The sequence below is a fragment of the Chamaea fasciata genome, unplaced genomic scaffold (assembly GCF_029207755.1).
Source record: "Chamaea fasciata isolate MVZ Bird 193981 ecotype frontalis unplaced genomic scaffold, bChaFas1.0.hap1 SCAF_1, whole genome shotgun sequence".
Classification (NCBI taxonomy): domain Eukaryota; kingdom Metazoa; phylum Chordata; class Aves; order Passeriformes; family Sylviidae; genus Chamaea; species Chamaea fasciata.
In genome coordinates, this window is record NW_027094086.1 from 140075340 (window position 1) to 140098252 (window position 22913).

At 37.4% G+C, this 22913-nt stretch overlaps 1 protein-coding gene across 14 annotated transcripts in view; it reads right to left on the reverse strand.

Annotated features, from left to right (window-relative positions):
- PARD3 (par-3 family cell polarity regulator) overlaps positions 1–22913 on the reverse strand; it is a 445231-nt gene that overhangs the window by 381686 nt on the left and 40632 nt on the right. For all 14 annotated transcript variants that reach the window (XM_066200202.1, XM_066200148.1, XM_066200211.1 and 11 more), the window contains exon 2: positions 14918–15019. In XM_066200202.1, the coding sequence (XP_066056299.1) occupies positions 14918–15019 (102 nt within the window). The remainder of the gene's footprint in view (positions 1–14917; positions 15020–22913) is intronic.

A 22913-nucleotide genomic window follows, 5' to 3' on the forward strand; every position in this document is an offset into this window, starting at 1 on the left:
CCTGGCAATGTGCTGTTATTTTAACACCACAACAAAATATTTCTTGAGATGATATGACTGTATGTCATACCATAATAACTTCCAGGACAAGGCACTAAGAGAAGGAACCCCCAACTCTGGAAGAGGACAACTCCCCTTTTAGTGCACTGGAAATCAGCTGCAAGGAGGGCACGGACCAACACCACCACAGCAAATGCCACCAAGGCACAATGATTTACCCGGCTGTAGGGAGCACTCCAACACACATCTACCACAATCTCCACAATCAAACCTCAGTAAGAAAAGGAAAGCATGAATTCAAGACTCACAATGGCCAAACCTCTCACTATCATTCCGCTCTGCTTCAATTTTACTCTGTTTAACTGAAGGTGAGCCTACTTCACCAGCTACAACCCACCTCACCCTGCTGTGACCACAGTTTTAATAATAATGGCTAACCACTGCGGTTAACAGCTTACCAGGCTCCACAGGGAAAGAGTTTTGCCAGGCCAACTTTCTAATAACAAGCCAGCTGCCAGAGGAACCTAAATGCTCTTATCTCCCAGTGCTCTGTTACACATATCACATGCTTTTCCCCTTTACATGCTTGTCTGGTTTCATTTTTTAAAAAATAGAATCAGATTTTCCACAACGAATCCTCAGGCTCACACTTAAAGCTGAGTCCTTTACCCCAGAGAAGGCATTTGAGATTCCCCAGAGAATTCGAAACAAACTCTTGCAAAAGATAGGAAGAAAATCAGTAGATGAAAAGTAATGACAGATCATGGTTTTCAAAAAAAAAAAAAAATCTGAAAATTAAATGAGATTAATTATTTTTCTTTACTGCTTAGTTATCTTAAACGATTACAAATCATTTGCTGGTAGCTGGTGCTATGGCTTTTTGCTCACCAAACCTGACACACACCAATAGTCCTGATCCTGGCACATCTACTGCATATTGATGTGAAAAACCATTTCCCATATGGGCAACCCCTTTCCCTCACATCCCCAACCTTCCCAGTGCCGTTTTTCCACTCAGTGTTTCTTTCTAATAAGACAGCAGAAAGTGTAACTCACAGGCCTTTGCCTGCTCTCAAAGGCTCATAACAAGGGATCTGGAACACTCCTATTAACTGAGTCGTATTTAAACACAGGGACTGGAAGATTTTCTAACAACACCCTCTTTGTATGTATTGTTCTGCACAGAATGGGATAGCGGGCAGCAAACCCCATATGGTTCAGGAATTATAGAGCTTAAAAGAAAAGGAAAAATGTTTGTCGTCTCAATTCTGTAGCACTCCACGGAAGAAAAATAGGAATATTAGTGAATAAATCACAAATTTGCAGTCAATGCACGCCCTGTATGAGCATGGAACTTTGCCAGGTTCCAAAATGCTGTATGCAACACATAAGTAGTTATCAGGAAAACAGTTTCAGGTCTTAATTAATCCACTGAGGCTCCAGCCCATGTCCCAGTAATCAGTCAGTTGGCAATGACAAAGAGAAATAAGACTTGAGAGGCTCTCACAAAACAGCTAAAAATAAAACTGGATCTGTTTTTTATGTTCCCCTGCACATAAGGATTTTGCTCTCAAATTTTTACTTATTTATCATTTATACTTCATGCAACTGACTTTGTTCTTCATTCAAAACATAACTAGAGGCAACCACTTCTTCTAAAATTATCGAGTATTTTATACATTATATTGCATAACACTTGCACACCTAACACCAGCCTACATATTTCTGGAATGTGGTTTCTATCCAGATCAATCAATATGAAAATATCAGCAGCCAATGAATCTAATTACCATCAGATTTTCTACCTCAAAACAGATAAGCGTAGGGAAAACAACAGAATAAAAGAGTAATCTGTAATAAGAAATAATTTGATGAGAAGATTATCTTGAAAGAGGTTCATTGCTACATCAGATAGGATATTTGATACTGTTGGGTTTGAACACTTCATGATTTTCCATTTCTAGTAAGTCACCTAAGCTAACAAAAACCCCACAGAACAGCAAGAGAAGCGCAGCAATTTGCCTTAATACTTTCTTACATCGATGTAATTTTTTTGTGTTCTCAGAATTCTTAGATTCCTATTACTATTTTACCAGTAATTTAATAATTTTCAGTAGGGGGTAAGTCAAAATTAAATTCTACCACCAAAGGAAAAAAAAAAAAAAAAAGAAAAAAAAAAATCAACCCAAAACTTAAAACTGCAAAAAAGGGAGGTCAGTGATATTAAGGCCAAGAAAGCAGAAAAGGATTTTGCAACAAACTGTGATTTTGAGAGGCTTTGACTGATATCAATCTACCAAAACATTTAAAAAATAATTTTGGCTTGCCTGCCTGTGTAAGCAGAAGCAGAGTCTTGTTCCTCCAGGGAACCACCCAAGTAAAACCACATATATTGAGAGCAGCAAAGCCTACTATTGTCTCCTAAAACAGCAAAGACCAAAGCACAGTTTTAAATATTCTCAGATGTTAAACATCTATTAGAAAAATGTTTCTAAAAAAATGAGAAAGAAACTCAATCAACAAAGAAAAACACATTTAAGTGACATTTTTCCTGGCGCTGTAACTGAACAGCTGCTCTCTCAGTAACCCAGGCCCGGAATGAGCCTGTGTAACCACCAGTTACACTGTGCTGAGCACAGTTAGGTCTGGCTGCGTGAAAACTGATCAGATTCTGCTAACTTGAAATTTTAAAGTTCAAGAGTAACAAATACAGTTATGTTTTGTGTTCAACAGCATTTCCAATACACACAGAAGTAGCTGCCCTTGCGGGAAGAGGGGGAGGGCAGGGAGGAGGTAAGAAAGGTTTTGTCTCAATCATAATGATCTGAAGACTGAAACAAGACCAAGCTTGTATGAAAAATTGACTTTTCTTACAGTTAACTGGAGCATTTAGTAGGGGAAAAAATACTTTGAGTCAGAAAAGCCCTTATTCAGATCTTTCCAATACACAGAAGTTGATTAAAATGGACCTTTGTCTAGAGTGCTTTATTTCAGATGTATCACCCACTAACATATTGTAACCAAGCCAAAGTAATAAAAATCTCTTGAAATTACTCCCATAATTCTGCATCTATGAGTACTGCAGTTCAGACACATCCCTATGAAAAAGAATTTTTAGCAAAGCACTATTTTTTGTAAATGACACCATAAAAGATTTATCTAAAGCAGATGATGCTTTTTTCTTTTTAATAAAAATAGAATTTAGAAGATTATATAATTAAACCAATAAGAATACACATTCAGGACTTGTTCAAGCAACAGCCTGAATTCAGTAATTGAGCTTATTTTTCATCAACCACTAGGGGTCACACAGTAACCATGGCAGACATCCAAAAGATGAGTGGACTCAAGAACCTTATGGTCTGTTAAAATCAAAATACAGGGGTACTCACTGATTTGCACTCACAAACAAAATTCTGAAATTAATTTGAGTAGCCCAGTTCCCCAAAAGATTCAATCAACTTGAATGTTCACAGATGTCATTTAGTATTTTACATCTTCATAAAATTGAGATTTATTCTTTTTACTTCTAAAAAACACATCAAATAGTGGGTGGGGATGCAGTGGGATTGTCAGAGCTTGCAGCGCTTTTGAAGGTTTTCCTGATTTCTTCAAATATTTCCTCATTTGAAATTCTGGAACTTCAATTCAAGCAAAGCAGCTTCAGCTATGCCTATAATTAACACTAAAGAATAACAATAAGCTGGAATATTCTAATATTTTACTAGTGAATTTCTTGCTATGTAAATAGACATTTTTACATTCCAAGAACATGAAAAATAGTAATAAAATCAAATATGATCCCACACACATAAAATACATTGTATTTTTAATCTCATACCAAAGTTTATACTGGACACAATAACTCACATTCTCTTAAATCTGAATGGATATATCCCCTCAAAATTTCAACACAGTTGAAATGGTCAGGGTCTGAAAACTACTCGCTTGCAAGAAATTTATTTTAGTGCTATTGAAAATCTAGTCTGTTTCAAAGCATTTGCAGAAACACTATTTGTAAAGTGTTAAAGTGCTTCATATTGTACACAGCTAATTAAAAATTCCCTGTAAAATTCATTTAAATCCTTCAAGAAGGTGCACACAACTGCAGAGCAAAAGATGGATCAGAGTCAGTGATCCCACACTCCTTCCATATTAGATTAAATTTTAAGGATCAGTGTACAAAGGTATTTCATGAACTGACTCACTTTTTATTCCATTTAAGACAGTTCACACTGCATCTTCTCTTTGGAGAAATTTCATTTCATCAGATCTCAGCAACAAAATATAAAGAAAGACCTGTGTATGAAAGTCTTTTACTACGGCAGAGCAGCACTGCCAAGGCACTAAACTGCCCTCTAACCCAAGAACTGGTCCCACCAGAACAGGTGCTTCTGTTGACTTGCATTACCTGTTCTGGAATAAGTAAGATATTTCACTCCCTAAAGCTCTTAGTCTGGTACATTTCAACATTAAAAATAAAAAAAAAAAAATAGTAACAACAAAGAGCAGTGGAACAGCTGTAATCTGAATAATAATTTCAAAAGTTTCAGCACCCATCATGTTTTTCAGCAAAACAAACAACACCACCAAAGCTCACAAGACACATATTGCACTATAGGAGCAATTCCTTGAGACAAAACAGACACCATAAATCACATCTTAAAAGCAGAAAAGACACAGATTTTTCTCAGCATAAAATCAACACCATAAATCTATCTAGCTCTTCAGAAATATTACAGAAAAAAATCCAGCTTTACCTGCACACAAGCTTGTATGTATACACATACCCACACACACAGAGATTGCCAATCAGCAGACATTGCTTTCCACTCCATACTAACGCAGCAAGCTTTACAAACTCTATCAAAATTTAGAGGGCAAAAAAAATTTGTTAAGGAATTTCCGAATACAAACCTGCTTTTTCTGTGCCTGCCTTTTCTGAGCACCCAGTGTAGCAGACTTAAAGCTAAGAGACTTGGACTGTCTCCTGACTTTGACTGAATCTCTCCGGCGATCATATGAAAAAGACGACGACTTCTTTGTAATTTTCCTCTTAGGTGTGTCTGCCATTTCATCCAAAGTATGGTCACCTTCAAGTAAACAGTATCCCAAGAAAATAAAAACTCAATATCATCAAGCTCCCGCCAAGCTTGTATGAAATAGACTTCAATCCTACGGGAACTCTAGCAGCCTGCAAGGAATGGAGCCCCCCAAAGAACAGTTTCAGTTCCTCCGACAAGTTGTGAAAATGAGAAAAGCCGATGGTCCTGCAATGATGTATGTCACTGAAGAGCAGGCAGAGCTCCTTCCTGCTGTATAAACTCACACAGGCTTCAGCGGTGATGCTAATCTGGAAACGTAGTGACTATCCTGCTGAGCACGCTAAAGGTGAACGGGAGGTAGTTCCCAGCACACCAACAGGGTGTGGAAGTACACCAACAGGGTGTGGGGATGAAGCAGAAGACTTTGGGTTCAAAGCATCTTCTTAACTCCTTCTTCTCTGGGCTACTGCTAGGAAGTCAACTGAAAAGTCAGACTGGTGAAAGCTCCCCAGACAGCATATTTTCTTCTCTTTGTCCAAAAAAGACAGCATTATTTTGTTCTCTTTGGATCCAAGGCCCTTTCTGAAGAAACCTTCAACATGTGGTAACCACCCCATTAAATGCATTAGGGGCCCTGTTTTAATCTAATTTAAATAATCCCTTCTCTCTGTCAGTAAGATTATTCACGCTACAAACCTAGAGATACTTCAACTTCTAAGTCAACTAGAAAATAAAGTACCTGACTCTGAACCTTACCATCCTTCCTGGGAAATAACTACAGAGTTACAGCAGTCTCTTAAGACCCGTTGGTATCAATGGATAAGAGGATAATGAATTTTCATCCTAGTGACAGTGTGGGAATCTTATCAGACAGCTGAGATTGCAACTTCTGCACCAGGACTGTGTTTAGGTAGGAATGTTTCTCTTACATAAGGTATTAGTCAAGGAACTCTACAAGGGTGTACAACCCCGAGAGTTGCTGCTACTGATTTCCATTAAGCAAAACACATCCAAAAGGCCAAGCTCTACAAACCATTTAATCCGTGTTGAAAGACAAGGAGTAAAACTACCTTTGACAAACTTCGGCATTGTCCAGGGTCTTTTCCAGAAACTTTTCCTTATTGTATTCATGATGCTACTTCGTGTACAAAACAACTGTGAATAATTTATAGTTGCAGGATTATCCATTACTATAATTAAGCTCTAATATGGGTCAGTCCTCTGGTGTATGAGTCTCACCACCTCTGTTAGGAAACATCTGTGAAGTTGGAACAGCATTTCTTTTAAGACCTGCTGATATCAAGGAGTAAGAGAGTAGTGTTAATGAAATCCCATAACCAACCTTTCCTGCATCTTCTTCCTTTGTTGGAGGATGAATAATATACCTCTAGGACACAGCGATATTGCTAAAATTAACCAAAAGCTATCAGAATTTTAAATATTTATTAGGCATAATGGCCTAATTCTAGATTCACTGCACATTTTTGTGGAGAGTTACACTGTGAAGGATAAGAAAGTACAGCTTTATATTATCTACAACTATATCTAACTGGTGAATCTGTAATTACTACAAGATATAGAAAAAATCCATTATTAATTTTTTAGTATAAAGTCTTTCTTAATTGTGATGTGTTTATAATACTGTAGCAGTCATTATCCATAGCCACATACTGACCTTCAGTGTTACTAATATTAGACACTCTTAGACCATCATCATTTCAACACACTCTGTGGTATTAACCAAAATTTAGATTAAAGAAACTTTTCCTCACAAACTGAAATCCTATTTAAACTACCAGTTTCCATTATTTCCAAGCATCACTTTTTGAAGAGTTAAATAAGCAGAAATTCAGTATTATGTGCTTGCAAATCATGACATCTCAAGAAAAAACATATCCTCTGAAACTTCATGAGCTATCTGATTTGAATAAACACCACAGATATTCTGATGAAAATTAAGGTCAAGGAAAGTTTGAAAACATTTTGCTACTCTTAAGAGACTGCTACTCTTACGACAGTTTCACTTGATGCCCCAGATCTTGCACTGAAAAAAACAAAGAACCACTTCTCATCTCAATATCACCTCTGATTCTACAGTCATCTGTGGTTTACTTCTTGTAACATCTTTTCAAGGCTGAGATCCTGGTCCTTTTAGACAATGCTGGTGGAGGACGTAAACCTGTATCTGGAGTCAAGTGTTGGCATTTGCTCTGTGCTTTTTCCTATTTCTGCAAAATCTTTTTAAGTTGCTTGGTTTGGTGCTGGATGAAGCAGAGGGCTCACCACCAGCACACACAGCAGAGAGACCCCACCATCCATTCCATTCCATTCTCCACCACTTGCTGTACCACAGGGACCACTCCAGCAGCCTTGCTGCACTGAAAAGCAAGGTCTCAGTCCACTCACGTTCCCATTCCTTCTTTTCCTCCTTCATACCTCAACCACTCCCAGCAGCAAAGTCCTCTGCCTTTCCTCCTCAGCTTGCCAGGTCCTTTGGTGAACTCGTAATATTCATGAAATAGCAGAAAAATACTCAGCTTTGCAAGGAATAGTCTTCTGCTACTTGAGTGAACCAATCTGCTATGAGATGGGGTCCAAAGAGTGCCAGAGCCCTCATGAGCCAAGCAGCAAGATTGGGATGAAAATACTGGGGAGAGGCAGAGACAGGGCAAATTGCTGGAAGCCTTCTAAGACTTGGTTATGTACCTTGCATGCAAGCCATTGTGTCCAGAGGTCTATTGCAAAACCAGAAACATTCTCCCAAATGTAAGAGCTAGCTCAGAACTCATTAGTTTGTGTATTCAGTTAAAGCAGTCTCTCTCCAAAAGCACATCATCTTTGCCAAAATGATATTACATCCACCATGTTATTGTCTACTCCCTGGATGCTTCTGCAACTCTTCATGACCAGCATCCACCATTCATGTTAAGTTTCCCACACAAGAATGGAATTTGTCACTCCACTATTCAAATCTCCCTTCTCTTTTTTTCAGAACAATTGCAAATATATTTAACAATACATGCTCTATTTTCCATCTTCCAACCAGTTACACATCCATAAAACCCTTCCTCTTATTCCAAGCCAAGTCTGTGGGGTTTTTTGACTGTACTAACCCAGTCACTGTTGCTCACATCTGTCTTTCTGCTGAGAATGCAGGCACATTTGTGAGCCATGACTTTCTTGACAACACTGTCATGATCTTCCCCTGTATATCATATTCATGCATGGGCCTGCTATTCCTCAGAGAACAGTTTTTACCAAAATATTCAATTTTCAGAAGTCAGATTTACCTGCAGCTCTTCACATCTCCATGGAAACTGATTTAATGGATTTACAAATGTCAGTCCTCTCCAACCTGGGAGTTCTTAGTGCATCAATACAACTGTTTCAGCATTACAGGAAAGGAATTGAAATACTGCAATTTATCCCAAAAATACACAGCAAATCATGAATGGAAATGCTGTCACCACATAGCTAGAAACAACAGTGATGATAAGATTAACAATTTGAAGAACAGTGCAGAAAGAGGTGAAAAAGTAAGAACTACAGTTAGGAGTCAACATTTAGTTACATCTAATATCTCTTAGGAACTGAAAAATGCATGTTCCACTATTCATGTACTATGACCTTTATTTCCTTACTTCCATGAATATATGATTATATATTAGTCTCATCCATGAATACTGTGAAATTAAAATTTAGTTTACTATTAGAAATACTACAAGTATTTAAATTACATTCTTTGACAAAAGATAGTATTTATATATTGAGTATGTGATTTTCAAATATGTTTTCATTAAACAGCAGCTGGGAATAAAGGTTGTGTAAATACTTTAATTTTCTGCTTTAGATTCATCAGCAAGACAGACCTAAAAATCATCATGTGGCCATCCCAGTAATGAGTCAATAGTGCTAATGCAAAAACACCTGGTTTAAGTGGACACACTCTGGTTTTACCAGTTTTTTTAAATTTCAGTAATATAAAATTGGCAATCCCTAGAACCATAATTAATATAAAAACCACTGCCAAACAGTAGATTACATCAAGAGCCCATTGTTCAAAAACTGAAATTTTTCAACAGAAAATAATCATGGGGTTGTTATATGATGGGTTTCTTTTCCAGTATCAATACTTTTCCAGGCTTGGTGGCTCAAACAGTTATTTTAAGCTGCTAAAAGAAAAGAATGCCTTATGCTCAAAAATGTGTTTTGCCAAGTCACTTGTGAGTAACAACAAATTGTTTTAAGGCCATCCCATTTTTCTGGGATACTGAGACTGAAGACATGGAACAAGAAGAGAGAAGCTGCACACTGTAGCAAAAGGTAATCATGGCAATAGTTGAAAATTAATTTGATAAAAAGGTTTTGAGGGGGGGAAAAAGGGTATGCCAGTCATGGTATTGTAAATACTAAGAACCATATTTCTGAGTAATTTTTTGGGCATTTTAAGGTTTTGCTGACAGATTTGCTGCCTGGGACCTGGAGAAGATGTTTCTTCACTCACTCCAGGGTGGTAATCTGTTAATGGCAGAAACAAGAAGCACAAAAAATTGTTATTCCTTACTCTCGATTTAAGGGTTTAATTCTTAACTTGCAGAATCAAAGAGAAATCACATGTAAATTCAGCTGCAAGTTTGCTTAAATAAAATAGAGACACCCAAAATGTAGAATAAACAACACTACTTTGAGTATTCTGATTACGCACTGATGGAAATCTAAAGATAACACAACTTTATCTGCACAGCTTTCATTGACTTCAAAAGCTCTTCAACATTTTTGAGTGAATGAACAGGCACAGGGCTACTGGGATCTCATTCTTTCTAACAGATCCTGCTGTCACTGGCCTACCCTGAATTTACTACAGAAATGGGGTCTTGCATAACTGGCTTGAAAAATAAGGGTGAGAGAGCAAGAATCAATAGCAGCAGGATACTGTAATCACAGCCCTCCAGTCCCTAGCTAGTCTTTAACCTTACCATTGTAACGCATTTGCTCAAAATAGCCTTATGTCTCTGTAGGCTTCCAGTTAACATTTCTTACAAACAAAATATAGTCATTCTTTCCAAACCCACATTTTGTGTATCACATGCCTCTCTAACTCAACAGAGCTTTCCAAGAGGAAGTAAACAAAACAACAGTATTATTTAGAACTGACCATCTGTTTTAACACGAAACCCAAAAGTTCATTTCCTTTCCACTACACTGGGAAAAGGTCCTAATATGTCTTTTTATTATGTGAAGAAGCTTCTCAAAGACTTTTTCCCACTAGAAGTCTTCACACTTCTTCACACTTGAGACAAGCAGGCACTAACTTCATAATAATATTAATAGAACCTCTGCAGGTCTCTTAAAAGCAGATACAAATGACGCACAATTGATTTCACTGAATTTCAGCTGCAGTTTGCTTGCTTAACACAGTTAACTCCAGCTCATGAATGTTTACAAATTCCATTTCAGCACATATCCATGAAATTAATCTCCATCCCATTCTCACCAGAAGTATTCCACTCAAACCAGCAACTTCTTGTGTGTCTTTCTGGGAGGTTCAAAGTTTGTCAAAGCAGCACTAAGCACCAACATCACCTTGAACTTCCAGTGACCTGGGCCAGATAGAGCAACACACATACAAACACTGTGGGAAGCATGAGACTCCACTCCAGACAAGACCAAACCATATTCCTCTGGTTTTTATCTCTGCACTCAGTGGGCGTAAGCATGAATTATGCAGAGCAAAGAGCTGACTGAATATTTGAAAATGTTAAGTCAAGCAAAGAAAGCCCATGCCTGCCTTAGTTTAGAGAAATAAAGCCAGGCTGTAAATCTAAGTGTATACCAAATTACTGTGGTTATAGTAGTGTTGAATTGTGTTGAATTTATCAGGACAGTGATTAAGGAATTTATAAGATGCCAAGGCCTTTAACATTTACACATTGTTAATCCCAAACTAATTTGGCAAAAAACAAGTATATTGGAGCAAATGAATTTACTAATAATTGACATTAGGTTCCTACCTACATTGTTTCGAAGTAGCAGTATTTGCCCAGCCAATCACTACAACCAGTGGCTGCTAACGGCAGATGCTTGTTGTTCTCTTACAAAGAAAAAACTCCCAAATTTTTCAGCAATATAGCTACACCAAACACAGACATTTTGCTCCCTAATGCTTTCCACAGTCTGAGCATTTCTATTCATTAAAAAAAATACATATAATTGCAAACAAATTTTTTTCAGGTTGTTCAAAATACAAATTACTATTTCAGTGAGAATTCAAATGGCAACAAGTTATATTCTTACACGTACTTTGGTTCTGTTGGTTGCTTCCTTTTTTTTTTTTTTTTTATTAATGAGATTACACCACAATTTCCCCAATATTTTTTCATGGATAAACAAGTATCTATGAGATCTCAGAATAAGCACTTCCAGATTACAACCAAAGTGTGAGAATTAGTAAAGGGTCTACGTGCCTCAGCCTAGATGAAGAAAACACAGTTAAGGATGGTTGGGTTCTGGGTTTTTTTCTGCAGAGTTGGTTTGGGGTTTTTTTTGTGAGGTATTTTTGGAGGTTTGTTGTTTTTTTTCTTCTGAGAACGTCTGCCTACTAAAAACTGAACTGAGGTCATCAAGTATGCTATCATCAAGTTGGAAACTTATCAAGATGACATATGTTTTTTGAGTCTTCATAGAGAGGGCTACTTCTGCAAGTTACAGAAATCTGAACAAAACAGGTTATTAACCTATCTTTAAAATGTTGGTCTAAACACTAAATGCACAAGAAATCCGTATTTTTAAAATAATACAAGTAGGTTACACAGCTGACTAAATGCTAGCTTAAAATAGAAGCTTGTTTTTTGTAGCCAAATATTTTTCAGAAACAGTAACAAGTCAGCCCATTTGTATTCATGTATACACAGAGATACATAAATGCAAAAACACTGAGATGTTTCCACTGAAAACTATCCATATTTCCATAGTAAAACCTGGGAAAAATTACATTTCAATAAATTGTTAGAAGTTTTCTAAAAAAAATTTTTTAAATGAGCATTTATTAATATTTTGTTTTTCAGGTTATTACCATTAACTCCATTAACCAAGCAACTTCACATGCAGTGATATTATTTAACATAAATGTCCACATCTTATGCTGGCTAAGTTGGAGCGCTTTATGCACTTTCTAAATGAACTGTGTTAAAGGACTTAAGAAAAGCTGTTTCACAAAGGAACAAAGGAACAAACAGCTTAGCAAAATCAGTTTTTCCATGTAGTTTGTTTCATGTTTTGCTCCTTTTTCTTAAGGAGGAACAACACTGAGCATCACAAATTATTCCAGAAAGCGACTGGCTAACCCTTACTCATCCATTCTGTTTTAGTAGGTGACAAAAGAGTAACAAAATATAGGGACTGAAGAAGCTAAATAAAGTCACCCTACCATGCTGCATTTTAATGTGAAGGATGCCATCAAAGATACTTCTCTCATTCCATTCAGAACAGCTGCTCTAAGGGTCTTTGTATTTGTTATAGGACAGAACATCTTCTCCATGGAGACAGTGGAATAGGAGTAAATATATTCTTCACATCACTTAAGTGTTTCATTTTACTATGGCAGTTGATCATACACAGCAATAAATCCATCAAGAGGACAAGTGGTCCTTAGCTGCCCTGCATTCCATATTGTGCTGATATGACACTGCACAATTATAGCATAAAAGCACCACCAAAGCCAAAAATTACATTTATCACTGATCCTTAAGTCTGAAGAACCATGGTAAGAGCAAACTGATTTTCAAAAATACAGATGTCAGCTAGTACATAACACAACTAACTTCTCTTCCAGAATATAAAGAAGTTCCTTGTGAAAATGAACACTAAAATGTGAAGTGTTCAGTTTTCCAATATCCGAGATATTTTTGTCCCAAATTTAAAAAAGAGAGATATAGGCAAATATTTCATTTTAAGCACAGCTAATCCTACAGACCTCAGTAATCATTTAATTACATGTTTAGACACCATCTGTTTGAATGCTTTTTTACTAGGTATGCTTAAATGTACAGATGCAAAATATCCCTAACTGGAGATATATTCCAAACCTCACATTAATGAGGCCTGTATTAGGTTCTAGCAACACAAAAAAAAACATTTGATACATTTGCTATGGAGGCAAAGCTAACAACCCAAAACTAAAGGAAGCCAGGAAAGTCGGCCATAAAACGCACTACAGGAAACTAAAAAACCATGACTAATGACCAAAATACTTGAAAAGACCCAAACGTGAAGGTGAAATGAGAATGACTAATTCAAGGATATAAACCAGTATAGCACAGTGCATGTTTATATTGCACCTTCCTAATCAATGCTGCAAGGTCCTTTAAAAAAGGAAATTTAACTCATAGGTGCCATCAGTACAGATGAGCTTGGCGAATGCAGAGATAAATACTACTAATTGCTAAGTATCTTGTCCATCTATACACAAAAACAATATTGTAATAATGACTTTGCTAGCTTCAGTTGCAGTCAGAGTTTTTCAACTATTAGTCACGCACATAAAAACACCCACAGAGTTTCACTGTGAGGAATTACTCCACTTGAAGGCAGCAAGGCAAGGTAACATCCAAAGAATAAGGTCTTGAAGTCACCAGAATTCAAACTTCTGAGGAGAATAGCATGTGAGGAGCTAAGAAGTGCATTATTCAAATAAGTCTCTGTGTGTGTATATATATATATATATAAATATTTATATTTAGTGACAACTTGCACCAGCCTCCCTGAGGCCTGTAAGCAAAAGCTAAACTAATCATGCAGCTGAGCACTTCAATATGAGATAACCAACTAGAGGTTTTAATTAGCTTTTCATGAAATCTTATCTGGGCACTATTTTTATGGAAGAAATTCCTGAAAACTCAGCACTGTTACTCTATACAGCTTGAGTAATCCCAACATTTCAGACAGTGAGGAGTCTTCATGTCCCAAGACTCCTCACATAATTTTTCTTTATAAAGTCCCGGTTGAAATAACTACATCAATTAAGTTTTGTCACAAGAAGTAACTACAGGCAAAGTATCTTTCTGAAAAATTAGACTAAGAGTCATCATTTGGCCAGCTTTCAAGGAGCCTTGACAGTGCCTGTTCCAGCAAAGGCAATTAAGGATACCATCTGTGAAGGAGTGTGGTCCTGAAACATGTTTCCAGACTGAAGTCTGGAAGACTGAAGTATCAGGCTCAGATGCTTTCAAGAGCTTCAGCAAACAGGTGAGGCTTTCCAGAGAAAAGTGGCATATTTACATGACTTTACAGTTTGCCACAGTGTTCCTTACCTACAAGTTTTTGAACAATTCAAAGATACATGTATCTATAACTTCAAACAAATAGCCGATAAACAAAAAGCCTCTTAGTTGACTGCAACCTAAATATCTACTTAAAAAATAATAAAAACACCCAAGGCTCAGCAGTATATAATTATTGGCTCAAGTTCTATGTAGCTAGCAATTCCTCCAACAACAATTCTTGGGGGGGGGGAAAAAAACAAAAAAACCAACAGTATAAAACCAGCATTCACATTCAACTGGTAACACAAAGCTATAACATCAACTTACAGATGCTTATTTTGTTTGCACATTAATATTCCCCCATTTGAGGTTTTTTCACCCTTGCAAACTCCTTTTCCTATTTGAACTGTTAAAAAACCAGAAAGGGTGGAAAACCCATTATTTCAATTTAAAAAACCCCATGACAGTAACCAATTTCTCCCATCTGACAGGCAAACTACATAAAAAATGTCTAAGACCTCTCCGTTGACTCCCACTTTGGGACACGTGCAGGAAACACACACCACAGCTGTGCTGATGTGCCAGGCTGCTTTTGTTGCCATTTGTACTTACACGGTCTTTGTCATCAGCTACATCACAAAGGATGTCATCCAGATCCAAGATCCCACCATCCCCATGCTCCAGCCGATGGACTTGTATCCAGTAGTTTGGATCCTGCATAAAAGAAGAAAATCGTATCAGATAATTATCGCACGCCAACAGGGAAATGTCATTCCACCATATTTGTCACATCACAAATGCTTGACATCAAACATCTATTCAGGTCATATTCCTGTAAATAAATATACATTGAGATGTAAAGCCCAAGTTCTTTTTTTTAATTGCCTCAGACTAAGTATGTAGTCTTTTCTATCAGATCTGCATGAGTCACAATCCCATTACTGATACATAGGACTCTGACACATTCCCCATATTACTGCACATTACATTCCCAATATTCCTTCTATAAAAGGAAAATGCATTGTCCTCAAAGTATGTCAGACAGTGGTCAACAGGCACAAAAAGTTACATGCAGCTGTAAAAGGTGTCAAGTTTTTTACAGAACAGCTATAAAAGGCACAAACCAATATTTAAACACCATCAAAACATGTTCTACCTGTCCTTTGCTAGAGGTGGTAAATGGAATATCTAAAACTTACCCTAAGAATACATTCCACATCTAAAATAAAATATATATATATACACACAAATACATATAGACACACATATATGCATACAAACGTGTGGGTGTGGCTTTGTGTTTATACATGTGTCTAGCAGTAACTGGGAAGACTGGCTTTATAGTCTTTATTATTGCTTTTGATAGCAAAGGAAGCCATAGGGAATAAGGTTCTGTCCACAACGTGTCTCCAGCATATGACCCAAGTGCTGGTTAGTACTCAACATGCTATTCTTAAAGGATTTGTTTCCTCATGGGGAAAGTTACACACAGCCTGATCATGCTAATTAATCCTGCTTCTCAAATACACCCCCCCAACGCCCCGGGCTGTTGTTCAGTGTTTCACAGTAAAAGACCTTCCTTGCTTTTCACTGAGGAGGCATGGCTGCACAGTTTCTGCTGGGAGGACCATCAAACTTGCATCAACTTGCAAAGTTCCTGACTTCCTAAAAATAGCAATTAGCATCAGCCTTTTCAGGTATGGTGTCTAGAAGTGACAAAGCAAACAAGCAAAAATAATAAAAACATCCAAAGCCAAAGCCAAACCTGAACTGAACAAAAACCCACCCACACTAAAAATAGAAGTCATAAATAAATAAATAACCTCCACCCTAAAAGGCTTGAAAATATTTTGATTTCTTAAAGACGGCACAGAACAAGAAATGGGACTACCAGAATTCCTCTAAATCCATGTATGTATTTAAATCCTGATGGAACATGCTGCACAAAAGAACATCAGAAGATATTCATCTTGGTTTTTAACATCCAAGAACTCTATGTATTTGCACATGATATATATGCATAGGTCAAATATTTCAGAGATATTTGATAACTGAAACTTACTTCATTGTTTTTATAAGAACATCCTCCTTAAATACTGCTGGAAGTCATCATCATCAGATTATCAGATTTCAGAATTACATTTTACAGTCATTAGGCTAGTCATTTCAAAAATTAAATTACAGACTTTTTTCTCTGATTTCTCTAAGTATTAAACATCATTACCTTCCATTTCTTCTAAGCAAGCACTTATTATACAATTAACTGTTTTTCTAGTATGTGGGTTTTCTCTAAACAGACTTACTGTTGCAGCATATTACAGAAGATAACTCAGCATACATTTTTTAAAAGTAAAGATTAAGGAATAATTAAAAATGGTATTACATTATTCACACTGTCATGCATACAGAGGTGCCTACACAGCTAGCTAATACACAAACCTGCTCTGTAAAAAAGGAACATACTGCAAATACTAGGATAAAATTGTTTGAAAACTCCACTAATACAGACAGGGCTGGACAAAGTCACCAGAAACCTTTCAACATTTCTTAACAAACATGTTTGAAGGGAAGTCCACGAAAAGATGCCTTTGTAAACTGTGCTCTCAAATGAAAAGGAAAAAAGATCCTTCCTCATCTTCCAGCCCCTTAAAAAAATCTCCTCAGCTTCTCATATCGACACCAAAGACTGAAACACCTTTGCAGAGACCAAGATTTAGAAGACACAATTAGACAAGCTGTGAAGCACTTGGCGCTCCTAAAGGACTTGATTCAGGTTTCCTCTGCTGAGATTCTCCATCTCAAAGCCTAGCTGGAGTTGAACTATAAGCCAGCCTTCACTGCAAAATCATAGACGGAAAACCTCATTTGGGCTTTAAGAAAGCCTGATCCCGCATACGTCACCCAATTCACCATTTTTGTCTGCAACAATTAATCTTCTTACTGAAGAATGGAAACATTAAAAACAGGTAACTGCAATACTGGCTCAGTGACCTGACTACATCCATCAAAACAAACAGCACCCAAGCTGAATCTACAACTTGAATATCCATGTTTCCTTGTTTTTTGCTTCCTACCACAACTATTTCCTACCTCCAAGGCAAATGTAAAAAAACATTCACAATTACAGAATCAATAGCAGAAACACCCATTTCTACATCACTATTGTGTCATTTCAGCATGCACAATCTACTTAAAAATAGCTTTGATATATAAGCTGCATCACTTCTGCTAACTACTTCCTTTAAAAGTTTCTCAATATTGCATAAGAAGTTTTAGATAGACTTCATTTTTACTGCATCACCTGTTAGTACTGCCACAGCCTGAACTGCTCTGGTTGCTTTTCCTGTCAGACAAGGTCCTGATACAAAACAATACGTGAGCAAGACCAGACAAGAAATATATAAAACTAGTTTGGCAAGAATTTACTCTGGCGGGATTTGGTAAGTAAATATGAAATAACAATGCAAGTTTTCATTAAAGCTCTCTCCAAACATCAGAACAGTCGTCTCTTGAGGCCCTTTAACTCTATTAAAGGTTTTGCATAAATCAAGGATTTGATGGGGGAGGATTGAGAGGGAAGAGAGGTCTAGGATGGAAGGGAATTCTCACGTTGTACAGAGATTAGCTACACCATATTGGGGGGAAAAAAAGAAACTAAAAATAAAAAAAAAAAGAAAACAATATTGAAACTAGTGATTTTACCAACTTATTAAAATCCACGGCTATTTATGGTTCCAAGTTTTAGCAATTATTTCTATATATTATTCAGCCAAACAACATGAAAAAACCAAACTGCATAAAGGTTCACATTTAAATTCTACTCTGTGATCTGTCTAAAAGGAACATAATGTTATACTACAGTCAGCTCATATGCTGTCTGCTAAATATGAAAGAAACTGAACCAAACTTGACGCAGATTGGAATTTCAGTACTCCTACACAGATGTTATAAGTGCATCTCTATTCATGGCTTGGTCAAGTTGTATTTCTCAATCTCAGCCAGCAACAGATATTCACAATTCCCTATGCAATATAATAATTGACCGCAGAAATAGGGACCGCAGTAATACGGCCCTCAAACATTTTCTGAAGCAGTCAAATACACTGGTTTGGCTTAGACCAGCTCCTAAAGTGGAAATTGGCTATTTCCAGAGTTTACTGGCGTTGACATAACTTCATCTGTAGGCAAAGTGGTCCAGTCACTCCTTCAGGACACCTGAACACCTTTGGGATCACCCTCTCTGGGTGGCAGTGCAGGGCTCACAAGTGAGATGTCAAAAACGAGGGACTGCCACCAATACTTACCCATAGGGATCTGCTCAGGGCACATGCAACAAAGTGCTTACCCAACCTAAAAGGAAAATGCCTTCTAGTTATTAAACAGGAAAAAATCCTTAGTCTATAAAAGCCAAGTTTCTGTTAAAAAAAAAAAAAGGGAAAAAAATGAAACAAAACTTTTTACATCTCCAAGAAGTTTTTCAAGAAACCTGCCTCAGAGTCATGGTTTAGTCAGACATGATGCTGTTGTTTCAAAATCTGAATTTGTATACTAGAATCAGATTTTCATATTCTGTCAATAAAACAAAGTTACATTTATATTCTTTCACTGCTATGATTGTGTAAAAGGGTACTGCACTCTCCAAATCTGTAATGCATTTAGACAGAAAAACAAGTGGTGATAGACAACTCATTAGCTTCATTGCTCCACCAATGTGTAAGTTAAGAAAGCACAATTATTTTGAAAAAGCTGCATAGATGTCTTTGTCACTAGTTCATGTAGAAGAACCAGCAAGTTCACTTCATTGAATACAAGCATAGAAGTAATGCTAAACCTGATTTATAATATCTTCATTTAAATATTGCATCACTCAGCTCAAGTCTAAGCAAGTCAGATCTCCTGTTTCCTGTCTACACCCATTTAACTATTCAACTTGATGATGATTATAAAGGTACTCATAATTTAAGCTCATGAGCACCACATTTTTAATCCTCAGCAATGGGACACAAATATTTGCTAAGAGAACACCAGCACTGAGACTGGAAGCAAGAGCACATTACAAGGGCAACAAGAATGCAGCCATTCACATTCTGTTTATTACATAAAATGACTTCTAAAAAGCACAAAGGAAAAACTGAGAAAAGCATTAGTTTAAGTAGTATCATTCAGTATTCTGTAGCTAACAATTTCATGTTCCCACATAATGGAAACAAGGACCATATGTGGAAAACAATATCTAGAAATTTGAATAGAAACAGACTGTGTTCTTATTAATCACACAGGAAGATTTCTTATTCCTTTACATCTAAATAGGTGTCTTGGTTTTCACAAACGTACCCTTTCCAAAAATATATTAAAATATTTAACATTGAAAGTAACAGGAAATAAGATTATTCTTTGAAATACTTTGTCCCTATCTTATAAGAAGACAGCACCACAAACCTCTGAGAAGTAGGAATCTATTTAACAAAAAGCAGAAAATCAGGCTCCTAAAAGCCTGATGAACAGTGCTTAGTGTTTACTAATTGTGCCCACTACTGCGATTTAATCTCACCTGTCACCAGCAGGATGTCCTGAAGCATCACAAAAACAAGATTAATCTGCCTGGCTACAATTACATACTTGGAGCTGGGATGGCAGAGGAGTGTGTGTGTAATTTCTTGTGTGCTGTTTGAAGCCCAGAGAACACTACTGAGAGAGGACACCAAGCTCTCCCCAAGAGGTCTTCGTACTTCTTAACTTTGCCCACACTTCCCAGCTGCATTCCCCTCCAGCTGGGTGCAGAGCAGTTCCAACTACAATTTGTTACACATCTGGAAATCAAGTAAAACAGGTATTTTTCCCCCCACACTCCTGTATTTTCTAATCTGTTCTTGCCCAAATAGGAAGTGTATTTTTTAGCACACTGCACTATTGGGAAATGAAATGGCTTTGCCAAGTTGAGCTCCCAGAGGCTCTCCATCCCTATCAAGACCATGTTTCTAGAACTGAAATTATTTAAATTTAGATATAATTTATAGCTTTTTGCTTTAACACAGATCCTTACATGATTTTTAAAAACCACTATAAGCTGGACAGTTGTGTACAGGTATTTCAGTGTAACTCTCAAAGGAAAACAGACTCGCCACCAGGACAAAGGACAGAGCAGAAGCATATCCAAGTATGTCGATATAACTTCTCAATTACAGATGAGGAGATAAAGGGAAAGTAACTATATGTTATTAGTGTCTGCTTAAAACCATCTGGAGTTCTAGATTGCAATGCCATGCTATCTTCACTGGACTGAGTTTTTTGAGAACAGATAAAGCCTTTGTGGCAAGAATACACACTGATAAAAACCAACTAAATCACGAGGCTGGGGTGTGTACTGGACTTGTCTGTTCAGCAGCATATGGCACTTGGGCGTGTTAACAGTCTGAAAGGAAACTATGGTTAATAAAAACCTAATATATCTGAAAATTTGCCAGTGAATTCATTCATCTCCCTGTCTAGCTCTGCGCTGCAGGCGGGAACCATCCAAACAAGCAGTCAGGTGCCAAAAGACAACCATGAACGCTTGCAACGTCAGCTGGCTTCCAGTTCCGTTCCACAGCCTGAGAAGCCAGCAAGAACGAGTCCCTGGGTTTAAATTGCATCTCCATGCCATCATCTGTCTCCTCGAATTTCAGGCACATAGATCTGCTGCATAACACACAAGAGCAGCAGTGGGAGAATCAGCTTCAAAGCCAACTGTGCTCCCTAAAGCGCGTTGATGCTGCACGGACCGTTGGCAATACCAGTACAACATAAGTGCATTCACTGCCTCGGCGAGGGCACGAGCTGCAGAAACACTTAACATTAATGAAAGCAGCCCAATAAGGCTCAGAAAGCAACTGATACCTGTAGCAACTCTTAAGTTACCAGGTGATGAGTTGAAGGGACAGTTATCTTTTCCTTTTCTGACCTCACTCTACCTGCAATCACTCCCCTCACATGAATTTTAGAGCACATTCACAGGCACTTGGCCTGTATCCCATGAAGTCAAGAAAAAAAGGGCTACAGACTACAACAGAAAGTAGCTGAAAGTTGTCCAGCAGAAAATAAGCCTCATCCCTTCCATCTTTTTGATCCTTCACCTGTAAAACTGCCCTTTGTTCTGAAGATGCACCACACTAAAGCTAATTTCTTGCTATCCTGTATTACTGAGAAAGAGGAATACACATTCAGGAAGGTTACACATCATGCCATAACAAGAGGATTTGGTCTAGGATTTGACTTTTTTCAAATACACCAGATTATACATAATATCTTCAACCAAGGGATGCACACCGATCTGATATGAACCAGTTATGTAAAAGAGAGAAGCATAGAAGCCTGATCACTGAAGCATCTTCTTCTGCTTTTGCACCCACCAATGCTTTCTCAGCCTTGCTAAAAGGGCTTTAGCTAACCAGAAATACTCTTCCTGAAACAAGGAAATGCTAGAAAGGGTGTTTATGAAGAAAGAAAAAAAAAAGAAAAAAAGAAAAAAGAAAAAAGAAAAAAAGAAAAAAAGAAAAAAAAAGGGTAATATTAGGCTTTGCATGAATCCTGTATGTCCAGTTTCAACAAAGATTTACTAAAAAATTCATCACATTACACGACCAATGTCAGTCTTCAGTACAGAAGTCTGATAGCCAAAAAAATGAGCCAAATAGTCATTCACTTCAGCAATTAAATGCCTCCGAAAACCCACTAAATCAAACTAATACGGTCAGTAAACTGCTGGAACATTACTACATATTGAGTTGTGCTGCATTACTACTGGAGTACAAAAAAGGCATCAAGGAACTACTTAATCTTGCTTGAAGTGGGTAACGGTTGCTATTAAAAACGGTAAATTTCACACTTCACAGTACACATAAACTTTCAAATATATATATGAAATCCATGCTTTTCTGAAAAGAAATAATAATTTCCTAATTTGTAAGGAAAGTAGTCTGAGATCTACAGTAACAGTAAAATTCCTGTTTTCCTACCCTAACAAGGACACGCAAGTTCTTCCTATTAATGCATTACCCCCATGCATCATGAAAGCCTGGAATTTTTATTTAACTCATCCACTTTACCTAGAAGCAATCTATACCGGTCCGTGAGAAATCATATCACTAATTACTTTCAAACAACTTTCCTAAGTACTGCATAATTTCATTACCTATTAAATAGAATAGAATCTCTATATGCCACCATAGCTTAATGTCAAGGAATAATTCGGATTGGAAGGCACCTCAGGACATCCCAGAAATGGACAGGCACCATGCTGAGCAGACTTCCTTTGTCTCCTGGATATGCCCTGCTGACACTGCCTGCTGCCAGTGTGCAGGGCTGGCTCCTGCCCACTCACTGTCCCCAGCCCCAGCCTGTGGCACTCCATGGGACTCCTTCTCTAGTTCAGGACCAGGCATAGAATCATAGAATTGCTTAGGTTGGAAAAAACCTCTGAGATCATCAGTTCCAACTGTTAACCCAGCACTGCCAAGCTGACCACAAAACCACGTCCCTAAGTGATACATCTACACGTCTTTTAAATACCTCCAGGGATGTTGACTCAATCACTCCTCTGGGCAGCCTGTTCTCATGCTTTATAACCCTT